At 40.1% G+C, this 27,343-nt stretch overlaps 1 protein-coding gene across 1 annotated transcript in view; it reads left to right on the forward strand.

Moving 5' to 3' along the window:
* INO80C (INO80 complex subunit C) overlaps positions 1-21,730 on the forward strand; it is a 30,666-nt gene extending 8,936 nt beyond the window's left edge. The window contains exons 2-5 of the mRNA XM_075022716.1: positions 11,295-11,405; positions 14,363-14,474; positions 16,188-16,255; positions 20,929-21,730. Of these exons, the coding sequence (XP_074878817.1) occupies positions 11,295-11,405; positions 14,363-14,474; positions 16,188-16,255; positions 20,929-21,060 (423 nt within the window). The 3' untranslated portion in view covers positions 21,061-21,730. The remainder of the gene's footprint in view (positions 1-11,294; positions 11,406-14,362; positions 14,475-16,187; positions 16,256-20,928) is intronic.
* The last annotated feature ends 5,613 nt before the right edge of the window (positions 21,731-27,343 follow it).

The following is a 27,343-nucleotide window of genomic DNA, read 5'->3' on the forward strand; positions in this document are numbered from 1 at the left end:
GTTTCTGCATAAATTAGACAAGGTATGGATAGTGTCACTTAAGTGGTACAGCTGGAAAAGGCAAATAAGCTTTCAAGCATACAAGTCTTTTTTCAGATCTGAAAATGAAACAGCAACTTCCCAAGCTGAATACAGAACAACTGCTTAGAGTTTGTTTAGGTATGTATCAAGCAGGCCATCTTTGAAGAAAAGGTCAGTGGCATCCCAGGAGTACAGGGGATGTTAATCAGGGAAGGGAGAGAGTATTATGAAAATAAAATACTCATCATCCAGGAGAGAGGAGGAGGGAGTTAAAACCCTGTAGGAAACGGCGTGAAAGTTATGTGCCATAAAAAGTCTTTCTATTGAGTCAGTGGTGTATTGGTATGCAGTCCATCCAGAAGCTTGTCTTAATTTTCCAGATAAACAGGTACATTTAATAAAAGATGACCACTCTGCCTAGAAACTTTGTTACATTTATGCCCTGAAACCATCAGGACTACAGCAAAATACTGCTGAAATGGAACATGTAGAAATTAGGGCAGTAATTAACGTGAGTTATGTGACTGCTCGTGACCAAAAGAGCTTTTTGTTAATAAAACCAGTATTTTCTATTTTATAGGATATTGATTTCTTACTAGGGAGATGGAGAGTTGCCCAGAGAGCTGTGGAATCTCTGTCCTTGGAGGTGTTCAAGACCTGCTGGGGCAGAGCCCAAAGCAGCCTGGTCCAAGGTCAGTTTTGACCCTGCCTTGAGCAGGAGGTGGGCCAGTGGCCTCCTGAGACCCCTTCCAGCCTCAGTCATTTGGTGTTACCATGTCTCATTTCAGATGTCTGATTTATGCGATTAAGATGAGTGCATCCTGACGAGCAGTCGTACGCTCCTTCCATAGGCAGGTCGGGGTACCTCAGCTGGGTACTTTTCCCCACAGTGTATTAATGAAGCCCAAAACTCAGTGACTACATTTAGGCAGTATTAATTATCCCCACAGTGTAACAACGATTATGGTATAGTAGAACTGCTTTTCCCTAGGAGGAACAGCACAGTGTTCTTATAGCGGAATTAACTCTTAAAATCAACAAACTGGAATAGAAGGCCATTTTTCCTTGACATATGCACAGTGTGTTCAGGCTTCTCAAAACAAAGTAGTTAGCTGGAAAGTCCTTATTCCTTAAGCTGATTATCTCTTTTTACATAGTCTAGAACTAGCAATGCTAGCTGACTCTCACATTAACAACTTTAAATTTTCTCAAGTAAAAAACTCCATTTTCTCCTTAATTTTTGTTAAATCTATTTGTTGCAGCCAGAATTGCCTTTTGTTGCAGCCACAGAGTTGCCCTTTTTATCCTCCTCCTTTCCATCTGTCCAAAAGGTATTTTTTAATTTGCTAAATCATTCATTGTGGGAACCTTCTTAAAATACCCTGTTAAACCCATCACAAAATATTAAATACTATGTTTCCCTCTCACATACGATCGTGGATGTGATACCAAAACTTCACTAATTCTAATGCAGTGGAAGAGTCAAGTCTTTTAATAGTTCTGTTCTGTTTCAAGTCCAGCAGAAAAGGCAGTCGGGATACAAGTTTGTATGCAAAATACTGAACTGTCTGGCATTTTTCAGTTGTGCTGCAGTTCCTCAATTTCAATATATAGTATCAGGGTGAAGTGTACGGCCACAGAACTTACATAGTTGAGTAAACAACCGCCTACGCGTACAAATGTTTCTGCAGAAATATTTCAGAAATTTGCCTTGAAATTAGCATCACTATACAACTCTCTCCTCCCTTTTCCTCCTGAGCAGCCTAAAAATAGTCGACAATAGATACTTCTATTACCTTATTTTCATCTAAATTAGAATTTGCCGTATGTTTATTTTGGTTCAGTCATCAGGTTCTTTTCATTATCCAGTTAAATGTAGGTATCCGTAGGATAATGCACCTACAATTTTGCTGAGTACAGGAGACCTGGTGTGCTATTCAAAGCAGGAATGATTGGTGTTGAGTTTGCTAGATGAAGGAAAGTGGATGTAGTATTCAGGGCATGTACAGTCAGATATTTTTTTGTCCTGTAATATGAGACAGACAATAAAGATGACATTTGTAGTCTGAAGATTTTTAAAAACTAAGGTATAGTTTCTTTTCTTGTCATCTTTTAAAGACCTTTGGAGCATCTGATACAGTTACTGCTCTCTGATACGTTATGCCTTTGATAACTTTTTGAAGGTTTGTAGAAAGATATTTTTATTCTCAGTTGCTGCAGAAGTGGAATGTTCCATACGTAGCTGTACCTAACGTTTGTCTTTCTGACATTGCATTTGGGTATGACAGTCTTAAGTACCTGTACACAAATGGAAAAACTTTCTTCTGTGTAACTTTAGACTGCAGTGCTAAGCCTTTGCAGTACAACTGCTAGTATTTACTAATGCATCATGGCAGCAGTAGGTTGTAGTTAGCAGAAACGTAATAGAAATAGAATTTTTATCTACCTAAAGTGACAATTAAGACAGACAGGAGGAAATGCTAAAATGTGCGAAAAATAGGGAAGATGCAAAAGTAAAGTTTTGTTTTCTGTGTCGGTTTACCAGTTAGTCCATAACATCTGAATGTAAAATTTGGCTATTCTAATTCAGGTCTATTTTTCCCAAGAAAAAGAGGTAGAATAGGAGCTCTGGAAGAAAAATACACCCTGTGTTTACTCAAAACTAATTAGTTGCCTTTCCTTGAAGAAATGTTGCCTTGTTTTTGTTTGTTACTCAAACATTGTTTCCTGTCAAAATGGGTAAAGTTTTACAGAATAAACTAGAATCAGGAAACTGAGTATTTTTTGCAGAATGGAATTGCTTTCCCATCAGCCATAGGAGCCACTGTCTTTTCGCTTTCCTTGCCCCTGGTTCAGTCACGTGCAGATGAATGGACTTGGATCCTTCCACCTTGGCTGAAGCCTGTTATTTGACAGAGGGATTTTGATATGCTCCCTGAGCAGCCTTACAGTGTTAACAGCACATGAGCATATTGTAATCCTCCAGTCTTTTCTCCAGAAATACTTTGACCTTAACTGTTCTATATCAAGTGATGTATTTTAAACTTTAAGAAGCCTTTTAGCCAAAGTCCTTGACTGAACTGAATGTTTCTGATAGAGAAAGGAACGTACTGGCAGTTTTTATAAAAATTCAATTGTGATTTACTCTAGTCTTTTTTGCTAGTATGCTTCCATCCGTTTTCAGTCTTACGGTCCATCAGTTTAGAAGACTTTTTTTCTCCTGGGGAGTCAAAATATTCTGTTAGCTGGTCTCAGTTTTACCCTTGGTGGAAGTAGGAACTAACACGTGCTTTTTCATTCCATATATACTGAAATTTTTAGCTCTAGAGCTGCTTCAGCATGCCATTCAGCTCATGAATTTGTCCAAGTTACAATTTTCTTAATAAAGAAAACCGTCAAATGTTATAAACAAGGAATAGTCCCAATCCACCAAATGAAATCTAAAAGTGAGAGATCCTTTGCAGTTATTTAAACCGAAGGGAGCTTTGTGGCAAATGCAAATTAAACCAAGCTTTTCTGGGATAGTGTGAAGCTATTCACAGTTGCGTCCCAATTACATTTTATTTGAGGCTTTTCCCCATAGAAAATAGTAATTTTTTTCCTTGAAATATCTGTAAGTTATAAAACTTTGTCTATCATAGTGTTTGAAAGTTTTTAAATGGAAAAACATGTTTGGCATCTGAAATCTCTTGAGAAGAAATCAAAGCTTTTTATTGAAGCTTGTTAGTCTCTTTCTGTGTTTGAAAGTTTAGTAATTTTGAAGAGAACAAAGTAAACTTGAATTTTTCTGGATTTTTTTTTTTTTTCTTAAGTGAGCAGTACCAGTAAGAATGGAGTTCTTGTGTCATAAAATTGCTAGGTCTTTTTCCCCTAGGTTTTCAAGAAATGTTTGAGAGGTGGGGAATGTAATTAAAATCTTATTCTCCCTTTGGCTGCATTTTTAATTTGGAATTCAAACCCTCACACAGCGTAATAGAGCTTTGCTTTAGGGTGTTTTATACCTCTATCAAAGTGACTAAAGTAATTAGTATTTTATACATTTTGGTAAGTATTTTGTCACTGGAAGCACCAGTGCAGGTGAATGATAATGGTTTGAAGCTCAGGCAGTGACGGGATCCTAAATGAGAATGTCGCCTTTTAATCAAGAGCACTTGGAGTCTATGGTATTGAAATGCCCTACAGAGAACATAGAAAAGCCATCCATCACTTTGTGACAGTCCAATCTTTTAGCGCATGAGTAAAATTTTATTCAGCCTTTCTAAGGCAGTTGGAATGTAAGATGTTTTAACTCACCTCAGAACAGCAGTGTAAAAGTTTGAAAGCATCATGTACAGATTGCTTTCTGGACAGCATATGCGTCTTTCTGTATTATCTTTATTTATTTAGATTGCAATTGAAACGTTTTCTATGTCCTGCTTCAAACACCTTCCCTTCACCCCCATACACCCAACAGGCGAGCTTATTTCTAAATTTCAGTCATATGTTTGGAGTTAATTTGCATAGTTGATTAACTCTGCATGCTCAGCAGAAATGCTCAGCAAGTTAAAGAACTGCTGCTTTAGGAAGGGCAGATTTTGTAAGTCTCACACAGAAAAGTAGTTTGACACGTGACCCAGAAGTCCTCTGGGGGATGCTTAGAAGGAGCTGAAGTACATTTAGTGACATGTACTTCGAATTATAAACTATTATTATAATAATTCAACAACCTAATTTCAAGCTTTGTGTTATGTTTGTTTTTAACAACCCTCCCTCAGCTTTCTTTGTAAGTGAAAGCAGCAGCAGCATCTGAGGACAATGTTGTAATTTAAACAAAAATATTTTTGTTGTCGGGCATTTGAGAGATTTACTTTTGGTGTCAATGGAAGCAGAAACCTGTACCAGGAACCTTATCTTTTAAGACGAGTTAGCAATGATGAAACCCATTGACTTAAATGGATTTACTCCCAATTTACACTGTATGCGCAACTGTCTTGCCCAACCTACTTGCTGCTTGAAAATCGAGGACATTGATCAGCACTGTACTTAATATCTGTTTACAGCTGGCTACTACTCGGGTTTTTTGTTTACTAAATTGAATTTTTCAGTACCTTGTGGAACAAAATTTGCTGTGAATATGCAAGATTAGGTTTTTTTCCTTCCTGGCATTTGAACATTTTCAAGCTGAAATATTTTTTGTCCTTCCCCAAAATAAGGTAGGACCTTCTGTAAAGGGAGAACGTTCCTAAAATACTACCATGTACCAGAGTGCTGAGAGACAAAAGGCTGGGGAAATTGTATTGGGCTTCTTTTTAGTGAGTGGAAAGGAAGAGGGAAAGTTTTTCCTGCTGAATCCAAGAAGTAGTAAAATGCAACCAGATGGGGAAGACATGTTTATACATGTTACTGAATAAGTCTTCCCTTGCTGTTCCCTGACAGCAAACTTTTCTGTCACAGACATGGAGAGAGTTAATCTTGTTCAAGAGAGTACTACTTCTTCAGTCTTACATTCGTATTGAGTCTTCAGTGAGTTTGCTTTCAGAAATACACTATGCTAATAAAGTTGGTGATGAGAAATTTTTTAGCCATCATTTTAACTTGAGCTTAAGCACGTCTAATTCTGACACCTTTCCCTGTGAATTGTTCCCAGCAATGTAGAGCTGTATTTTTGTCTGCCACAGTGTACGTGTTCAAGTTTTAATGGCTCCTGTCATGTCATCGTGCAAAGTTAAATGAATTAAATATTCAGAATGTGCAAGAGCCTGTGCCAGGCTTGTTATACAGTGAGAGCTAATATATTAATCAAACAGCTTAAGATATGTTCCAGTATGAGCAGTATTACTAGGGACTCTGTTAAATAGCTGACATTCAAAGTCTACTCCCAATTTTGAAAAGTCTGCTTCTATCATTGCTGCTGTCATCTAGTGACATTCGTGCTCTGTTTCCACCTGGCATTCTCACTCACTGTAATTGGCTGCTAGTGAAAATACAGGTATTATCCATCTATTTTATAAATTACCGTTTTCTTCCCTGGCTGCATGCCACAGCTTCGTCAGGATGTCACAGAACTTAGACACAGCTAAAAGCTGAGAAAGTTGCCACAAGTTGGATATTGCTGCTTTAGAAGTAACCTACTACAGGAATAATTAGACACATACCATTATAGAGGTTGAGTTAAAACAACTGTGTCAATGTAATTAAGAATGTCATTGTAGTATTATCGTGATTATGAAAATCAACTGCCAAAAGTAAGTAAAAATAATTTAAACTATTTATTGAACTTCACATACAAAGGTTGGAGACAAGTGGGTTCCTCATCATGCCAAACTGGGTGCTTGGGGCAAAGTTATCACCAAGTGTGAGGGCTTGATTTAGAACCAGACCCCTCTTATTCCTTATTTTTCAGTAGTGACATACAATCCCCTAGTCATCACTGTAAGACAAAGCCAGAGTATCAGAAATACTGAACGCAGAAGCAAAACCAACTCAAAAAACTACATATGCAATCACCTTCATCTACAATTGCTGTACTCAATATAGTGTTAAGGCTAACAAATGAATGATTTACAGAAAACAAAACTGAGAAAAATCAATGTTTGCAGTATTGTTTTTGCTCTGTTAAACTAGAAACTCCCTCTCCTGTTCTTACAGAATTTATTTATGCATTTAAGTTTCGCTTTACCAACACACTGTTCACCTTCTATTTTTAAATTCTGTTTTACCATGTAAAATTGTAACATCTAGCAAAAATGGCCACTGATGATTTTAGTGTACCTTCAGTGATGTGCCAGTCCATTTTTTTTCTAAGCCATGACACGCATGGTATGCAGTGCTAGGATGCCAGAAATGCACAAATTTATGTCTTTGACTTTTATGCTTCATAATTTTTAATATTTTTTATACTTTGTAAAATCCTGTTAGTCTAAAATAATGAAAAAAAATATTATAGAATATAATCCAAGAATAAATAGGTAAGAAATGATACTTCAGCATATACCAGTTATTCTGTTATGCAGTTTTAATCCTTGCGGGGGGGGGCGGGGGGGGGAGAAAAGGAATGATGATTCAGACAAGCACTTCCATAATAAGCTAATTCCACCTGGTATTTAGTCCCATCACAGACACCCATCCCAAACCCCACAATGCTGATTCCACCTGGAAATAGCCAAAATAAAGAATTCAGCTTCCATGGTCTACAAGTTTTGCTTGTCTTCTCCCTAAATAAAACCAGACAGATGGAGCAATCTTTGGAAATCATGTGAAAACCAATACATCTGCGGTAGGGAATTTGGAACAGAATATATTGAAAAAATTAATAGAGCTACCAAAACCTAAGATTGAGAGTAGTATGTGAATAGGCAGCCTCCCAGCGTGTGTTTTCTCCCAGTACGGACAGCATATACAGTAGGGTCCAAACTAGGCTCATTCCTGGGGTTTGGCTTTATTCAAAAGAAACCAGTGTTAAGGTAGCAAAGCTTAGCTCAGGTCTCTTCCCCAGACTTGGCTGCTCTTACAACAAACCTCTCAGGACTCCCAAGTGTTTGCTGCAGGTCTTCGCTCGCTCTCGAATTTGTGCCGTCTCCTGACCAAGTGAAGTCCTCAGCCACCTTCCTCCCTTGGGGACTGTCACCCAGTCCTAGTCCGTAACGGGGAGGACAGCGTCCCACCCAGCTGGGATGCACTGAATGCTCGATAGATGGTCTCATGAAAAGAAATGCAAAAAAGAAGCAGCACCCCTCACTCTTGCTCCCGTCTATCCCAGGATGGATAGAGGTTGCCAACCTGTCACGCTGTGGTTGTAGTTAAAATTCAGCTAAAGCAAATAAACACGACTTTACAGAGGGAATGAAATTGCACAAGTGGTCCTATACGAAGCCTTTGACCCCCGTCTACAAATTTTAAAACATGCAGTTCCAGTCAAGGTTGCTCTAATGTGGCTGGATACTGGGAGGAGGAGGAGGAGGAGAAGAGAGGGACGTAACAAGAGAAGCGGCGGCAGCATGGAATTCTGTGGAGGTTAAGAGCCAGAGGAAGAGTTGATGGGAAAGGATGAACGTAGTTACTGATGGCTTAGCTGCAGTCTTTACTGTAGTGTTTTTATTGTTATTTGCAATAAAACTAGCGTAAGCATGTTAATTGTTCACTGAGGAATCTTCTTTCAGGCTGTAAATATTGTTTTGTATTATCACTGTATTATTCACTTTCAGGAAACACGGGTTTTGCAGTACAAAGGTAGGTCGGTATTGGTTAAAATTCATTTGGCATCTCCCCCCCGTCTTTAAGAAACTTCTCAAAAAACAAACGTGAAACATTAAATGATGTTTCTTACACTTTAAATCCTGGCATTTTAAAACATAGGCTGGACAGATTTGTAGATTGTTGAGACACTTTCAGTTTGTGGCTATAAAACTGCAGAGGACATCAGCTGAGACTTCTGCAGGCTGCACGGAAAGAGCATTTCAAAGCGCTGTACTTGCTGGAGTTCACTCCTCTGTGCAGTAGCACATTATTCTGGAAGCATTGCTTCTACTCAAGTCTTTAATGTTTTTCCAGGAAGAAAAGCACATAAGCTGAGTATCTCTCTTCCATAGTGCTACTGCTACTGCTAAAAAAATCAGTTTTCATACAAGCAATGCTGAGTGAGGGAACCGGCATGCCTCTCTAGTATGTCTTTATCTCGGTTCCCAGCATTTAACTGGGATCATACTACTCGGTCTTATTTGCTTCTCAGTCTTACCACGGGTCTCTGAAATCATGCTATCAATTGCATACCACTATGGTACGCAGGCTGCTTTACAGTCCTGCACGCCAGCCTGCACCCTTTGCCTCGGAGAGGAGACCGCTGCTCTCAAATTGTCCATGACAGACCCAGAAGCTGCTGCTGGCACTGTGTCTCCGTGGGACCTGGAGGAGGACTTGGGTGTCCACGTGGCCCAGAAAAGCAGCAGCTGCTGCTCCTCCGGATCCTGCTGCCTCTGCCACCGTGCAAGGGATACCGGCACAACCAAAATTAATATCTGGCCTGTAACACGAGTTATCCTGACTCTTAGCAGCGGTTATACCTGAAATCCCTTAAGGCTTGGTGCGGAAAAGAAACGATGTGTAGAATTTACATTCAGGAATTGTCCCGCCAGGAACAGTTCCTTACTTTCCTTCCCAATGTGCCAGCAAGATGAGCACTGAATCCACACAGAAAAACCCACGGAAGACAGTGACTGTAATATGTAAGTGTACCCAGCTGCAGAAATTAAGGAGTATATGTATAAGGAAGCTTCTTCCCCTTTACTGTTTAACCATTTTTATTTGCTCCGCCTCAAAATATTAGATACTGTTTTGAGATATTGTTGAAATGCTACTCAAAACCTATTTCATAAACAACAGAATACTTAGGAGAAGATCACTGAAGGGGCAAAAGTGATAAAGTAATTAATAAAAACCGGTAGGACTGGATTTAAAACTGACCAAAAGGTACCAAATAAAAGGCAAGAACGCTCTGAAGAATAACCGTGAATGCTGATCCCTCCACTTAGAGAATTTACACTGATAATGAGCAGTATCAGAGATAATTTATTCATCAAAAATAATCTTGTATGTCAAGCCTTGTCTTTCTCAAGATGGACTTTAATATTTGCTGCTGAAATCCAAAGTGCTGGAAGTGTGCATGTGCAAGAATATAGCTTGAAACCTAGCAAATCATTGTACAAAGCCACTTTACTCAGGATTGCTGAAGATGTTTTCTCTGCTCGCTGTCACATAATGCATGTTTCTAAACATCCATCTGCATTTCTTCTGTTTCTCTGACAGTCACTGCCTTTTAATGCTGTCCTCAGCAAGGGGAGAATTAAGTTTAAGCTACAGAATTCAATGTTGCTTTCACCGATGTTACTATGGCAGTATCCCCTCTACTAGGAGCTTGCAGAGGACAGACTGTTGTTTCGAAAATAGATCATCTCTATTCATATATTTTATTTTAATAAGACACTAGAAACATGCCTATTTTACTTGAATGCTCCTTTATACCATACTTTGAATATTTAAGACCTCTCTTTGCTATGTTAAGAACAGGCACTGTTGAATAACCGATGTATTTCCCCAAAGAAGAGTTCAACTTGCCTAGTTCCTAATCCTGTAATTATTTATGCATGTAGTTAAGAACACAAACACTTCCCTTGTAATCACATGGAGAAGGATATGCTGAATCATGGCCTTTGCTATGTAGTCTCAGGTTCTAGAGGTACTCTCATAATTCACTAATAATAATGATCCTTTTTTCTCCTACTTAAAAGAGTATTGTATCAACACAGAAGGTTTTGCCATGCAGGTTTTCACAGGAAAGTATTTTTTTGTTCTGAGTATTATCTGCCTGAAGGTAGAGTAAAGAAACATTTTAACCATCCGTTCAGTATATATTGATTTAGCTTTTAACCAAGCTTTTTGTTCTTCAGGAAAAAAAGCATCAAGGTATGAAATCCTATTGACTGACCTGCCAAACTCAATGGCAAAATTCTCATTGGCTTCAGTATATATCAGGATTTCACGAGCAACATTTATGTATGTAGCATAGGCTAGTTCTGGTAGTGTGGAGACTTACAGGGCGCTCACAAAATAAAAAACAACATAAACTCAGCCATGCAGAACTATCAGAAATTGGTTGGACTGCCACACAACTTTTTTAGCTTTCCAATCACACACACCTTCTCCAACTGCTCTTCCTGCTAAATAAATAAACCATAAAGAAAAGCCTAGAAAACACCAACTAGTACCCATGTAGATTTTGTGAGGCTTGCATATAAAGATAGTATAGATAATAAAATACTTTTTCCTCTCAGTCCTCACTCAGGCATGATTGAAGCCGAGGTTGGAGAATAAACTGATTAATCAATTTTTCTTTAGAACCTCAGAAAAAAACCCTTTTTATAAATTTTATATATTCCTGTTAATGCTCTAATATGGAACATTCTGAGATAGATCCAATGTACATTTCTGCTGTTTTGGGTTTCACACGCTGTCTTACACTTTATAGAGATGGCTTTCATTAATACTGAAATAAACCTGATGCTGCGTTTACTCAGTAGGCTTTGGCCACTCTATTCCCCTCCTCCCCTTTATGTGTCAGTTGTAAATTGCTTGACAAATATTCTGTTTCATGCTTCCACACTGCTGGCATGCAACATCATCAAAGATTCAAAAGAGATAGGAGGGCTAAAAAGGCAACAGGTAGGTAATACGGCAGACGGCTCTGTCTCTGGTTAAACTTGCTCAGAGTAACAAGCAGTAAAATTGTATTTTTTCTTCAGGGTGCAGGTGGAGAGGCCATGAATGAAAACAAATTTCTGAACACAGACTCCAGCACAGGATCAGTGGAAACAACCGTCAAGCCGTTACCATTTAAAGATCCAAACTTCATCGTAAGTGTATTATTTTAACAATCTGAAATTCTAAACTCTTCAAATAAAACATTAACTAGGATTCTTTTTAACCATACTGCTAAGGTAAATATTAAGAAAGTCAGCTTAACAGCCAAATAAAAGGTCGACAATTTTTAAGAAATTCACCTCAAGTCCGTGCCATGCTATGGTCCAAAGTGCACACTCTATTATAGCATGAAAATGGCACTGGTCCAGAGGCAGAACTATTATATTAAATTCTGGAACAGAGTCAAAAAACCTGCTTGATCAAGGTAAGTCCAGAAGTTTTATGGTGTGCTATCTCACAAACTACTACAGCTAGAGAGGAACAATTAATACCAGTGTGAACGTAGGAACCCCATCCCCCACTTCCTAGCCAAGGCAGGCTGCAAAGCAATTGAAATCAAAATCAGCCAGAGAGTCATTAGCAAGTGGCATTTTGGTCCTCTCCCGGTCCCTGAAACTCTTCACAGACCCGTGGTGTCTGTTCTTCCAGTAATTGCTAGATGTAGAAGCAAACGCGCCGTGCTCCCCAGAAGGCTGGCCCGCCAGCGTTCAGAAGTCGCGTAAACTCTTGACAGCTGACGAAATACAGGCTGCTAAAATACTCTGAGGTTTATACGGGGCGAGAAGGTGAAGGAAGACTACAGCTAGTAACGTTGTCACTGCTGGGTTTGTTTTTAATATCTTTTTATCTTGCTGTGCCAGGGCCAACTCATTGGCACACTGTACAAATGCTTTCTAGACAAGCAAACTTCTCAGTCTGCTGGTGCTAAGCCAGTACTTAGAAAGAAGGATTTCATCCCAGATTTCATTCTGTATGAATAAGATACAATATCCCACAGCATAAAACCTGAGTAATCGGGCATCACACAGCTCGCTAAGTGTACGTTTGGCAGGGGGCATAAAATTCATCTCTGACTTGCAAGTTGCTCTATGTCTGCTTTGCAGGTGACTTCTGTCACGAGAGGGGCATTCAAACGACGGTATACATCGCTCACGCTAATCCTCCAGCGGCCACCAGCCTGTTTGGGAAATGGGGCTTATTGGAAAAGCTCCATTTGCGCCCAGAGGCATGCCGTGTAGCTTCCATATAGGATTTAAGTAGCCATGAGGCCTTGTGCTGATCCTTCGGTTCTTAGAGGAACATCACCATTTCCAGAGAGGCAATACTAATGTCTGCATGCTTGAAATGATAATGAACGTACAGGGCCTCTGGCAACTGCTGCAGAAATAATAGGCAGTTACAATAAAAAGACGAAATTGTCCTCCCCAATACAGTAACTAATTTGAGAAGAAATGTATTGAGTTTTAACTGGCTTTTTGTCGGTATGAACTGGTAGTAACAATTTGGATACTTTTTACATCCTTCCAGCCTAATTTGCCGTAAAAGGAAGAAAATAAGTCTATCTCTCATAAATATGCCCAAGTTTGAACCATTAGCTCACTGTAGAGGATAGACTTAAAAGCAGAGAAGAAGGAAGAAATTACCTTTTTCTAAACTTCCTGAAAGGAATTTGCATTCCTTGGCAATGAGAAAGGGGAAGAAGACCTTCTGACAGTTGTGTAAAGCAATGAATAGTTCCACCTGTCCCAGCTCCAGCTTTCCCTGAACTTCACTAGTGCAGAGGCAGCTTGGTTCATTTGCACTTGGCAGTCATTGCCTTTTGACTGTAGGTATGTGAGGTGATACTAAGCCCCATTCCTAGGAGGCATAAGTTCATTTAAACCCAATAGTTGCTTTTGAGAAACCAGATTACTGAAAAAAATATCATTATGCAATGATTTGGGGGAAAATTCATGCAATGAATTTGAATTAGTAATGTGGTAGTACATTTAATTTCATCTCATATTCCAGCAGTCTCTATTTTACAATGATCTCTAGATTCCTAAGGCGTTATCCTCAGAGCAAACGTTTGCATGTACTTTCTGTATTGGATATCCATTGCCAAAACCCGATACATCATCAGTTCATGAGCATCTTTTCTGAATATATCTTATGTCTACAGAAAAAAAGCCTTCTCGCTGAATCCTTCCTCCTATCACTCTCAGCAATTTAACAGGCTAATTTATAAACCAATCACAACAGAAGTTTGTTTGCAGAACTTTGCTGAGTTTTGATGAGACCGATGTGGCAGGTAGTAATTATTAACAGAAATAACAACGCCTCCCCAATTGTAAGAACATTTTCTTTTCTGAAGTAAAGCTGTAAATCTGTGTCCTTTAATCATTTAGAAGTAGTATTGTATGTTGTGCAGCTTCTGTCTCTGGAGGGACATAAATAAATTACTCTGCAGCAATCACGTTTGATAACTGAAACTACCATTATAGTACCTGTGGCAAGCCTTCCATTAGTGTACCTTTCAAAATGCAAAATTTTCTTGGCAGCCAACATTCTATTTATTACTCTTTTTTCTATTCTTCTGTCTTCTATCCTTTGAAAGAAAAATAAAATTTCCAGAAAGTTTCTCATAGTGTTCATTACATTTTGCAGGATCAGTTGTGTTTTCTACAGTCATGGATAATCTGTAGAAGAGCTAGAGCTGCACCTGTAATATGCCATATAAAGGAGAGAGAAAATTTAGCCGTGTAATCACAATTTTAGACACGACTTCATAGTAATAAGTTCTAATACGATGGGAAATACATACAGAATCCTGTAATCGCAGGCTAAACCTAACCACACTGATTTTCTATTTCCATGTAAAAAGCAGATTTTCATTTCCTTCAGTTAATCGTAAACATAGTAGCTTTGACAGTGTTCAAAAAGCTTTGTTTTTCTTGCAGCCAAGATTAAAGCGTACAGTATATTAGTCTGCTGATGAAATAAGTGAGGATAATGAATGGTTCATGACAAGATGAGGCATATCAGAAAGACTATGAAATAGAAGTGTCACGCTCTGAAATAGTATTCTTTCTTTATTTTTTTTCTCTAAACACCATGTTTTTAATTCTAGCACTCCGGCATTGGTGGAGCAGCAGCTGGCAAGAAGAACAGAACTTGGAAGAACCTAAAACAAATTCTTGCTTCTGAAAGGGCATTGCCATGGCAACTAAATGATCCTAGCTGTAAGCTGCTTAGACGCTTTGCATGTATTTATAAATAATAAAATCCACACAAATAACTTTCTTTAAAACAAACCTAAATTATTTCATCAGTGCATGCAGTATCCTGCTTGAACAGGGTCCAGTAGGCCATTTAAGACTAGTCCAATCACACTCGCCAGCCCTAAGTGGGAAGTAAGGGGAAGCAAATAATTTGGAGTATCATGACAAAGTTCACATACATTTGGGGAGAGAGTTTAGTAAAGGAAATGTATTTATCCAAACCACGTCGGAAACTCCTTATTCCCACCAGGTTTTTGTCACCTCTGCACTGCTGAGGAGCCTCCTCCTCTGCATACAGCCCAGATGTCTTCTGACGGGTGGCTGCTTCTTGATTAGCTACATTTGAACTATTTTCAGACAGATTCTGCTAAGCCACATACCTGCAGTAGCTTAGACCTCAGCCCAAGCTTCCTATCCAGCTCCTTATCCTAGATTCTTGGGAGACTTAAATCCTACATCCTCTATTTAGATCAGCACAGCTGAAACTACACTCACTATTAGCAGTCCTGATTAGCAGTCCTAGCTGGTGGACATCTACAAGAGCAGAGTTACAGCCGTGGTCTTAATCTAGATATACTTCAAGTCTACCCGTAAAGTAGGATACTATAGAGCGTAGCTGGAGACAGAATGTGATCCTCAGATTTTACTTAAGCAAGTGGAGGCATTGCAGAATTGAGCATATGCATATACTTTTTGTCAGACTTGGTGCTTTATCCAAAAATAGCTTGCCATTTTTTGAAGTGTTTTAGACGCAACTGTTAGAGAAAAATGCAGACTACTGTGTGTTCCTGGCTATTGTAACTGACAATCTGCTGATATTGCTATTTCTATTATGTTCTGTTTGCAACCGTAAATTTACAGGATTATTTTAAGAAGGTGGGAAAAGAAATTCAGTTGCATATTTAAAACCAGCTGTCTGTGGCATTAGTGTCTTTTGAATTAAGAGGTGGTGAGTTAGAAATTTGATATGGATGGAGCATTTGAATTGATCATAGCATCTGAATGAGGTGCAAGGGAGATCAGGAAGGAAGAAAGAAATGAGTCAGGTACAAGATATTTTTGTAAACATCCAAAATTGGGGATTTAACTACTTAAACATACCAACCGTATCTTAAAAATGTTTATGAATCCGAATTGCTATCCAAAGGGCACAAAAGAACAGCAATTTCTGTCATTTAATTTAAACATTCAGACAATTTTCTAGGTCATTGACTGGGCTTAAAGTGGTACATGCTTAAAGATTTAACTGATTTAAACGATTACTTTGCTTTTCTGGATTACAGTATTTCAGACCTGCAATCTTGAGCAACGTTTCGTGGTTTTAACATACAGCATGCGTATGATAACGGCTATTCTTTGCAAATAACTGACTGCAAGGGAATTCATTAAGACTTGGAAGAAATCAACACATTTCAAATAGCTCTAACGTTTTTCCTTTTGGGGAGGGCAGTTCTGCTTACTGAACTTGTATGAGAGAGGTGAGCAGGATCAGGCTGTTTACAGTGCTAACAGGCTAAATGTTTTCAGAGGTAATTCTGCTGCTTATTTCTTTGCATTAGTGTTGCTAGTTAATAGACACCTCAGAAACTCAAGGCAGTGCTTTAAATAAGTATTGTTACCTATTTACATTTTGGGTGTATAGCACACTGAATTTATCCCTTTTTTTATCTCTAGATTTTAGTATTGATGCTCCTCCTTCCTTTAAGCCTGCCAAGAAATATTCGGACATTTCAGGACTTCCGGTAAATATTTTATTTTTTCTCTTCAGAACTGGCATCTCACTTTCCACAATGATATAAAGCTGGTGCATGCTTCTGTAAAAGATGTACTTGCTGAGGTTCCTGTTCAGCCTTGTGCTTAATAGTTGTCCAGTGATTTAGGGCCAAACCCCAAATACTGTCGCTACCCCACAAAATCCTTAGGTTGTTAATATATGTCAGGACAGATTAAATACCTGGTTCTGCCAGGTGGCTTCTATCACACCGCTTTCCCAGCTGTGGAGTCTGCATTGGTCCCCATAATTTCTGATTCTTTAGATTGTTACAGTGGGAGCTGGTAGCCCACAGTCTCCATGACTGCTAACTTTGCCAAGCTTTAACCACACAGACTGAAACTTTCCATGCTGAGTGTTTGCCTGAGGCTGATTTATTTCATTATATCTTTTAGAGAAATTTTTAAAAAGATGGCTCAGCAATTTCCGAGAATGAGATTAGGCAAAATTATATTGATTGGCCCAGGTTAAAAAACCCAACTTGTTATCATTGCTCTCAAACTTTCCCTCCAACAAATCAGCCTGAGACAGACACTTGGCATGTACTTTTGAGAATTTCAAATACCCCCATGCTTCAGAGCTGGAACGTGGAGTTTGGCAGATGTATAGCCTGTGTGTCACAGATGGGCTCTTTTACATGGTTTTGTTAAAGAAAAAAGAAAAAGAAAAGGGGAAAAAACCTCCCACATTTGACTTAGATATGGTTTGCACATGCTCCAAAAAGCCTCGGTAGTTACAATTTGGCACCTGAATTCCCCAAAGATTCTGTAGGCACAAACCAGGAGTAAAGTCATTGAATTCTGCCAACAAAAATTTTGTATCTGCTGCTGACACTGTTCTTATGTGACATGAATAATTTTACTTAAAACAAAACAGGTGTTAGTAACAGCATATCTTTTCACCCGTGATTTATTTTGCAGAAGCCTATGCATTTATTACAGTTGAAATGAATGGGAATGTTGTATTTTGGATTATAAAAAGGGTTAAGTAATGGTTACACTAAATAACTACAATAATGAAAACTTTGTAACATCAAATAGCCATAGACAGAATTTCTGGGTCCCTTCCGCCAGTTTAACCTGTTTCTCATCGATAGGACACTAGCCCATCTCACAGGCTCAGTATTACCTCACAGAGATGCCTGTAAATACACACATTTGTTATCTTGATACAGGTTAACACAGCACCTTGGATTCTGTACACTGAATTAGGTGAAAGTCCCCATTGGGGAGAAAAAACGGGTGAGCACTTAATTAAGGACTGCCTTATAGTGGATACACAGTGCAAGGCATCAAAGAATAGCTGTAGCGCCAACTGTAATCCTGCACATCCTAACGTCTGAGTTGTTGATTTGGTAGCGTATGTTTTCGTTGACTTTTTTATTTTTTAAGAAGTAACACATTTAAATAAGGCACCGAGGAGGTGGCATGTTTCCAGCCTGTGCCTTTGAGCATGATTTGGAAATGGAGTGGGTTGCTCGGATCGAGGCTGGTAACCCTGGGTGTTCAAGAGGGAACAGGAAAGCAACATCTCCCTCGCAGATGAACTGGCAGACAGCAAATGGAAGAGACTGCTCACAAACCCAGGGAAAATAATTCCCTCCAGCCAGGCAGACTTACAGTCTTGTACTCCATATAATAGCAGCTTGTTTTCAGACAAGGAGCAGGGGCCACTTGAATAAGGAACTTTGCGTAAGTGCCTCTAGTCTATATAAAGCAGCAGTGGATGGAGGGAGGGGGGATAGGTGGACATGTGATATAATAATGCGTATGTTTCACCAAAATAGCAAAAATTCCCTGCTGGGTTGCTTAATGGTGTTCATCTGTTTCCTTCCCTCTCCCCTTAGAGCTACTTTGCAAGTATTAGTAGCATTCACACCAGGTGTTATTAGCATTGCTGCCAGATCTCTGACCTGTGAGGGGCTTATGTGGGGCAGAAGGCATAAGGGCGTAAGTCCCTTTCACTGCCCCGTCTCCAAGGAAGCAAATAATGCTTTCCAGCACTGGCCTCTGATGCATTTCAAAACTGGTCAGTTGTTGCACCTGTAGCGAGATGATGATGCAGGTTATAGATGCGAGTGAAGACCATATCCCTACCAGCTAAGGGTCAGTTTAGCCATAGCAAGTAAGAGTCTTCCTCTCGGTTCCTCGGTTTTTCTTTACCAGCTCCTCCTTTCCATCAGTGATTTATGTACTTTAACTATTCTAGCTCAGTATAAGTACTCTCCTTTCTGTATGAATCCATTCAGTGCTGCTTTTGTTTCCCTTTTTTCTCTTTCCACTTTTTTCTTTTTCTTAATTTTCCATCCTCTAATTGCATTGTGAGTCAGGTTTCCTATTTTACCTGGCCTGGAAGGTTTCTCCAGACTACGATAAAAATACCATGTTTAAAAAAATCTTTTTTATTAAGGTAACTGAGACAGCGTGTCCTTTAAATTGCTAAGCTAGAAATGTTTCATAAGAAGCACTAAATATATTTTCAAGATAATTTCCTAGTAGGAAGGTATGTGGGGTAATAGAATATTTTAGAAATCTAGTATAAGAAAAATGTCCCTGTATTTTCTGTGTAAAATCTGAAAGCATTTGTGTAAGAGTATATTTTCTATGGGAATGCTGGATTCCCTGGGGGGGGGGGAGTAAAATAAATTCCTTAGCATTACCCATTTAGGAACGAATTAAATGGTCTAGCAGGTACAAAAAGAGAGAAGTACATTAAACCACTCTCATCAGTATACCTGCAATTATATTAAAAGCCACAATTAAATTCTACTGATCCTGTTCTTTTTCACACAAAGGGAATTAAATTTACCAATGGTCTAAGCAGAGCAACCTATTTATATTTGTAAGGCAGCCTAGAATTCAAAAGCTATTATCTACTATATTGACACTGCAAAATGAAACTATTATTTCCAAACTTGCAAGATGAGTATTTAGATATTTTAACATGCAAAACAGAGTAATTTATTGTAAAGCAGATTAAAAAAAACCCCAAACCTTCAAATGTTTTTATTTCTCTTCCTTTTCTGAAAATGGATCAGCCTTGCTACTATAAAAACAGACTGAGGTAACTAATTTATTGTATTTGAAGAGCATGTATCTGTGGCCTTTGATTTAGTTTCTAAACATGACAGAACTTTTTCTTTGCAAAATCACCTGACTTCACTTTTCTAATCTATTTAAATTATTGCTGAAGTAGTGGTTAAGTTTGTTTTCAGAATGAAGTCATGGCATAAATTACTCGTTACCATACCTTAGCGTGTGCAAAGAGTACAGCCCAATACGGAGTATCAGAAGGGTGAAGAACTGCCATAATATTTTCAACCTGGATTGGTGTGCAATACAAACTGCAGATATTGCTTGGCTAGTTTATTACAGAATCATGCGTATTTGGAAAGCAGTCTACTTGATTAGCTTTTTCTTACATGAGGCCAGATTTAAACTGTGAAATAAAAATAAATGCATACCTGCTCTAACTGCCAAGTTACTACCAGGGATAAATTTACACCTAGTGTCATAACTTTGCCATTTGTTTGAAAACGAATTGATGGCTTGACTGTTAGCTGACTACATTTAATTAACCTCCTGGCATTTCTTTGTAAAGAAACAAGCTACAGATAACACTTAATTTTCTGCTAAGTCTTATCAGGCCAGACGATTAACAGCATTGTTACCATGGCCAACAGATCCTTTCCAACACAAAAATGGTAGAGGGCTCTATGCTTCAACAGTATGGATGGGGGCAATGCTCCAGCTCTTCCTGGCCTTTTCTTTTTTAGCAGCGATGTCTTAAGGGACCTCAGCTGCCTGTGCCTCGCAGCCTGCCACCATCTCCTGTTAAAGAAAGGTAGAGAAGACGCTTTCAGAGCCCTGGCAGGCAGTTGGTAATTCGGTGCTGAACAGGCACTGACTGTCCTGGAGGCTGAAGGTGGAGAGGCGATCCCCCGAGCTCATCCGAGCTCAAGGTTTCTGTAGCAACAGGGAAGGGGAGAGGATGGAAGGAAACTGGCACCGCTCCCAGGCACCCAGGGTCCAAATATAGCAGAGGATACAAGCGTAGCCCAGGGTGAGCTGGCCAGGCTGCTATCCTGAAAGCAGGCATCTGTAGCAGAGCACAACGCTGAGTTCAAATTTCTTATCAGTTCAGTCACAGAACCATAAGCTGAGACTCCCTTGCTTTAACAACCACTTTAAAGTAAATTAAAAGCTAAGTTGTATGCAGGAAGAGAAAATCAGTCCAAAGCTATCAGAGCACCCATAATTCAGCCTCTTTGTGGGTAATTTATTGGCAGCAGCCTGACTCTTTGGAGAGCTGCCTTGAGAGAGACTGCACAAGGCACAGAGTTGCTAGGGTGAGTTGAGAGAGTTGAGGAATTTCTTTTGCACTGTGTTTTGTACGAAACTATTTCAGCCCTCTGTTATGTTTAATGCATTTCTAATGTGATTTTATAGGGGTCTGTTAACTTCTCATAAGTTCTGACTCAAGGAGAAGGAAAAAAGTATAAACTTTTGGTCACATGGTAGCACAGCAGTGCTGTTGCTGGGAAAAGAATCTCACTATTTTGTGGTCTTGTAATTAGACACTTTTTTTAACATTCTCTTTCGAGATTTTATTTGAATAGTGTCTCTGCCATTGTTTCTTTTTCAGGCAAACTACACAGATCCTCAGAGCAAGCTAAGATTTAGTACTATTGAAGAATTTGCCTATATTCGGATGCTCCCTTCAGATGTGGTTACAGGATACCTAGCTCTAAGGAAAGCAACAAGTATTGTTTCCTGAAGAGACCAAATATTGTTGCACATCGCTTGTGAACAGTGCTAATTTTGAGAATCATGATGGAAACTGACTGCAGGACTGAGGTTCCTTAAAACTATCCATGGATTTTTACATCTGGAAGTAGTTGATGATACATGGATTTGAAGAACATACGGATTTAATTTTGATAAATGCTGATATTTGTTAGTTTGCCAATTTGTAAGCAATTTGATTTGGTGAACAGAATAACTTAGACCTTAAGGATATGTATCTGTACCATAATGTCTGAGTTACATTAATTTCTCTAGAGACAGGATTTCATCTCCACCCTGTATATTTTATGTACTGCTCTGGCTCAGCAGAAACAGTCATTTGAATTAAGGAAAAGGTACCAAGATATCCCAGCTTCTAAACCTGCCTTGCCAGATGCGCTTGCCACTTGGCTATGAAGAAGTTTGTCCCATCTATAAAATGAAGCTAAAATACCTAGCAAGTGCTGCTGTTGTGATGACTCTTTATGGTACTGAGCACTGTGGAAATGAACAGCTTCACGCAAATATTTGCAATGAAGAACTGTCAGCATAAATAAAGTTGGACTCAAACTTGTTTTTAAAATATCCCAGTGAATGTACATACCAGGATCAAATCAAATCACCAGGTAACTCTTAATCATGACACTTTGTAGTTTTTGAGTGTTTCATTTCACAACCTGACTCCTGACTATTCTTCTACCTTTCCTAGTTAGTACAATATTAGTACCAATTAGTACAAAAAAGTAGTAATTTCCTAGACTTTTTAAAAACGATGCTAAAAAAAGCAGGAATTCCACTGTCCAGTGGTGTTCTGACACCCAGATGGTGTCACTTCAGCAAGGTGAGGCCTCCTGTGTCAGGACACTGAGCTTTGCACCATGAGGTACCAGAAGAATAACTGATAGCAACTGAACGTTGTCACCCTTTAGAGGAAGGAGACAGAAGGAGAGTTTGGACTCTTGCTGGGGGGGGGGTGCTGACGAGTACATGCCAATGTTCAGAATGACCATGATTTCCTGAAATTTATGTCTAGGGGCAAGGGGGCAGAGGGTTTTCTGCCTATTCTTTCTTTTTTCCTCTTCCTTCTGACAAGCTGCTGATTTGTCATCTTCCCACTTCTGCATGTTTATCCCAGCCTTAGACTCTTGTCCAGTTTTAATCTGGACTCCAAGTTCAGGCTTAGCCATTCCTAGCCTCCAGCCACACAGCCTGCGTGCCCGTGCTGCACCAACTGCCCTGTAGCTGTGGCACTTCTCTCCCTTATCTCTCTGAACCGGTGGGTGTTAGCCAGAAAGGTGGCTAAGCGACTTACCACTTGCTGTGGGAATGCTCTCTTCCCGTGGGCAAAACTGCCAACTGGAAGACTTGTCCCATAGCTTTTTAGTCCTGGACTGCCCAGGACTCACTAAGGAGCTGAGACATGGATCACAGGACGGCAGTCCTGTCTCACCCAAGCTCCATCATGGACACTGGGATCTTGTGCAAGGCACCTCTTCTCTCTGGCTGCACAAGCAGCACACAATGGTGATTAGTTAGTGTCTAAGCTGCACCTCAAATGCACATTTCTATAGACATGGTAATTATTAGAACAGATTTTTTTTTTTCCCTCATTGAAGGAATAAATATACAGAGTGTTACTAATGCTCATTTAATTTCAACTCCAAAACAGGAAAAACGCTAATGGTTCACATTGTTTAATGAAAGTCTGTGGGACTCATTCCTCAGTTTTTGTGATCTAATATTTACAAAACCAAAGTAATTTAAAAAGTCTTTGACATGCTTACAATAGATCCTTCAAAGCCCTGGATACCAGATAATGCTACAACTGTATCACAGAACAAAAAAGAATAGGACAGGATATCTCTCTTCATGCCAGTAAGCATCCAAGCCACATTCTCTTTGTATCCGAGTTTTAGAATGGATGTTTTTAAGTTACTTTATGTACTGAAGATGTGTGTATAAGATAAGCTGAACATTGATATGAAAAGAAAACACATAGAACTGCTGTAAGACCATTTATGCTTTAAATAAGCAGACAGCAGCTCAGAAAATCGTATTTCACCAGCTTGTTCTCTCCCACAAATATTTCTGACATTCTTTGGGAATGACTGTTTAGGAACCCAGGCTCCCTCACCATCACAAGTCCTCCACGCTCTCCTGCGCTGTATATTAAGGTGTTGCTTCTCAGCTCATTTCTCCTGCGCAGCGTTTATGCATTCCATTTTCAAAACCTAAGTGTCTTACTGAATAAACTGGCATCAGAAAAGTAAGTACAGCTTAGATTTGGCAAAAATGTTAGTGACCCTTCTCTCAATGCTCTCTATCCATATGATGACTGCTACGTTCCCTTTTCTTTCCTTCCTTGTTTCTTCCTTTGTTAGCTGCTGGCCCTTTTTTCTTAGTCGGTAGTACCTCACTTCTACTCATTAGGCTGTGCAGTAGTCAAGCCAAGAGTGATGAGTCAGCCACCAGCACCATTCAGCCTTACACTGATCAACAACAGTTTACTATGTGGAACAATCAAAACGAATTTGTTTTAGCAGGAAGCTGAGGACAGGAAAGATCTAGCGGCCAACATGTACGACATTGTTCAGTCTGGCTAGGTTCTTTTTGGGAACAGCATGGGGACCTGCTGCTCTCATCAGCGCCTTCTATGACAGAACTGAGCAATACCTCCCTTGCTGTATATAGGAGAAAATGCGGGTAAATGAAGAGCTCATCTGTGCCACAGAGTAGTTTTAAAGTACGTTTTACTGACAGCTTTTGAAAAAGTGAAAATTGACAAGTACATTTATATTTAAAAGCACTGATGGGACGTTATCTAGATAAACGTAAACTCGTTGAATTTAAATTGAAAAGAGGACAAAAGAAAGGCATTTGAAAAAAAGAAGCAGCGACAATACCATTTCAGACTTGGGGGAGAATGTATTTTGACTAACAGACATCTGTAAAGCAGAAAGCCAGCAGTCAGGGAGAGGACTAATTTGTTCAAGTACAACTGTTGCTATCAGTGAAGTATCACCTGAATGCGTTAATTAATACAGACCACAGGTGGCTTCGGCTTCCCATGCATTTGCATTAATATGTTCCCCCGTCATCCCCCTCCGTCACCCCTGTAACGGCTTACAGCACACCGGTTGCCGAGCTCCCACACAAATCCCACTGACGTGAATGGGAAGTGAGCTCGTCCAGCAACTCGCAAGGTACAGTCCAACTGGCAAAGCTTTACCCTTCGTCTTTTTGACGGGTGGAAAGCGTATTTTCCTTGCCTCATTTGTCCTATCCCTCAGAAAGAACGAGGATGCGCACCAGAGGCCAAGCTCCTGTTTTCCCGTGCAGCGACCTGCCTTGCATACTGGTCCAGCAAACGCTGGAGGTGTGTGGGGGGGTCACCTCCAGCTTCTTGGGGGGGGTTCTGGTTGTTTTGGTTTTGGTTTGGGTTTTTTGGGGGGTTGGGGTTTGTTTTTTTTTTTTAAGACTGCAGTAGCTTGTATTTACCCCTTGCTTTGTGTGGATCTGCTTGCTCTGGAAGGCCTGGGCCTCTTACAATCTCTAACAAGGTACGTGCTTTACGTACTCAAGACAAAATAGCACATAGTTTTTCCTTCTGAATCGCTTCAGGGAAGAAGACTTCCACAGACCTGATGTCAGGTTCTGGGAAAAACAACCTGACTTGGTGCTCTTTTAAACAAGAGGGGTCAAGCAGTATCTGTATTGTTACTGAATGCTTCAGTCACACTAAGGTGATGATACCACTAATATTAGAATTCACAGAAATCCCTTCATATTTTTCTTGGTTTTGTACACGTCCCCAGGGAAAAACCACTTTGCCTGTTGGAGAGTGGATGGGTGGGACCTAATAAAATAATACATCTTCAGGTAAGAAAAACATGTTGTTTAAGTCCATTTGGTATCTCAAAGTATTGCTTGACTTGGTTTCATATTATCTGAGAAGCTTAACAAATCCTGTCTTTTCAGATGGTTACACTGGTGTATATCACAACCTACAGAGAGCAATAGCAGTAATCTCTTGGGATAGATAATAACAACGACTAACAAACACTGTTTAAACTGCTAGTAAGTAGTGCTTGTGTAACTGCACACAGTTTATGACCTAGGAGATCACTCGTGTTAAGTACAGAACATCACTTTCTCTAACACCACCGTAGCCTAAAATCAATAATCTCTACACAAAATCCATAGTACTAGTGGACTAGAGAGTAGGTTGGTTTGGGGACTGGCTGTGGTTGCTGTTTGCCAGCGTGTTCTTCTCTGGGCAAGAGCTCCCGTCAGCTGCTTGCATGCTGACTGCTGTGGCTCTGTTAGTTGGCTCCCGTATGCCCAGCACAGCACCCCAGAAAACCACATCTGGTTCATAGACTGTCTCAAGTCTTCTCCAATGTCCCAAATTTGGGATGCAAAAATTTCCCTTCTCTCAAGTGAAGAGATCATTTACAAGCCGCTAACCACACACAGCACATGTGACCAGCGTCCCTTTTCTCTGCGAGTCGTGAATCCAAAGCACAGTTTGTGCTAAAGGAGAATAAATAGGTGCCCCTCGAGTGCGTACTTCTGTTTCAACACAGGTCACACACAAGCAAGTTCTCAGCATCAGGTTTTGGAATTTCTGAAGACAGCTGCCTACCCATGCATGGGAAGAAAATGTTTCCTGCCTCATCCTATCAAAATAAATTGGTATCTGTGCGCATTCAGTGCCTCCGTATAGATCTAGTAAATCTACTTAAATAAACCCTTATGAGCAAAGATGCAGGCCTGGTCTGCTTGGTCAATACTTGGTGGGTGTTGGGCACTGGCTAAGCAAGGGTAATAGGGAATGTTTGAATTTTGGCTGCGATCCCGTTTATATCCTGAGGGACAGCAGATTTACCAGACAGTTTCTCTTGGTTCTCTTCTCCTAGAAGGAGGAGATACCTCTAAAAGGACACCACGAACACACACACACATTGCCCACATACTCTGTCAGGTCATTGGTTTCATGCCTAATGCATCAAGGTGACATGGAGGGGACAGAATTAAGGCTCATTTCATACAACTGAGGGTGGAGGGCTGGCTGTACAGCGTGCGCCTCCCCTCTCCTGTGTCTACAGCTGCACCCTTCAGCAGCTGGCTAGGCCAACACGGTGGGGACGAATACACGCAGGCAATCTCATGGGGGGAATCTGCCCTCCAGCTCAGGACCAAAATGCAGGCACCCGCTTTTGAACAACTGGAAAAAGCCAGCAGCCTCTTAAGAGTGTGCCTGAATAGCAGTTCTGGCATGGGGGATAACAGAGGCAGTGCGGGCTCTGATAATAACCTTAATATAAGAGGCAATCTCAGGAATTTCAACAAGAGCTGGGCTTGGACTAAGGTGAGAGGACTGGAAGTGGGACCGCAGAAGCAATTGCCCTGACAATATAAGGTGATGCTGGAGAGAGGTCATTTATAAAACACTCCGTGGGTGACTCTTAATCCTCTGAAATAACACGTATGGCATTACGGTGGTTTTATATTTGGAATAAAGAACATAAACAGAGCATAACTCACTACTTCAAATTGTGCTTTTCTAGAAGGTATGTCATAGCGGGTGATGCGGAGTCAATAGCTGCCATCAGTCTCGTGCATACCAGTGACAGCAGCTAATAGGCACAAGCCTTGTTCTCCTCATATTAAACGGGCTTTTGTTACTGAAGCTGATGGCAAAGCACAATCAACCAAATATTTTTGGCCTCTAACAACCAAGAATTTGTTTGTCACGCTTCACGTCTTGTACCAGGCTGTACAAAATCAGAGAGCTAAGAAATAAGTACCAGCAACTCCTCCCCAGTGTTATGTGAGCCCTTCCCACGAGCTTTTAAATTGAGAATTATTACCACTGTTTTAGCGAAGTACGAGATGTTCCATGTCAGTACCCTGGGTTGGCCCCCTGTTTCCTGGACCCTTGGGAAATGGCACGTTGAACCCCCCCTCCATGCAAACGGTTTGTTTCAGCAGCTGTCACCACATTCTTATAATTTCCCCAATAATGAATTGGAAGCCAAATTCTCTGTGGACCTTGAGCTGTCCTGAAGGGTCACACTGGGACAGAGAACGCAAAAGCCATTCTTCCCCTACATTTTGTGTATACAGTGCCACTGGGACATGCAGACCTCTCCAGAGCCTTTGGGCAGCGACTCTCCCCCCAAAGATCTGTTTATATCTTTCATAAAAAATATGCATAAGCCACATGGATGATTTTTCGGAAAAAGCAGCAGAATCCTGCTCTTCCACCTTTC

This window comes from Buteo buteo, chromosome 3 (assembly GCF_964188355.1).
Source record: "Buteo buteo chromosome 3, bButBut1.hap1.1, whole genome shotgun sequence".
Classification (NCBI taxonomy): Eukaryota; Metazoa; Chordata; class Aves; order Accipitriformes; family Accipitridae; genus Buteo; species Buteo buteo.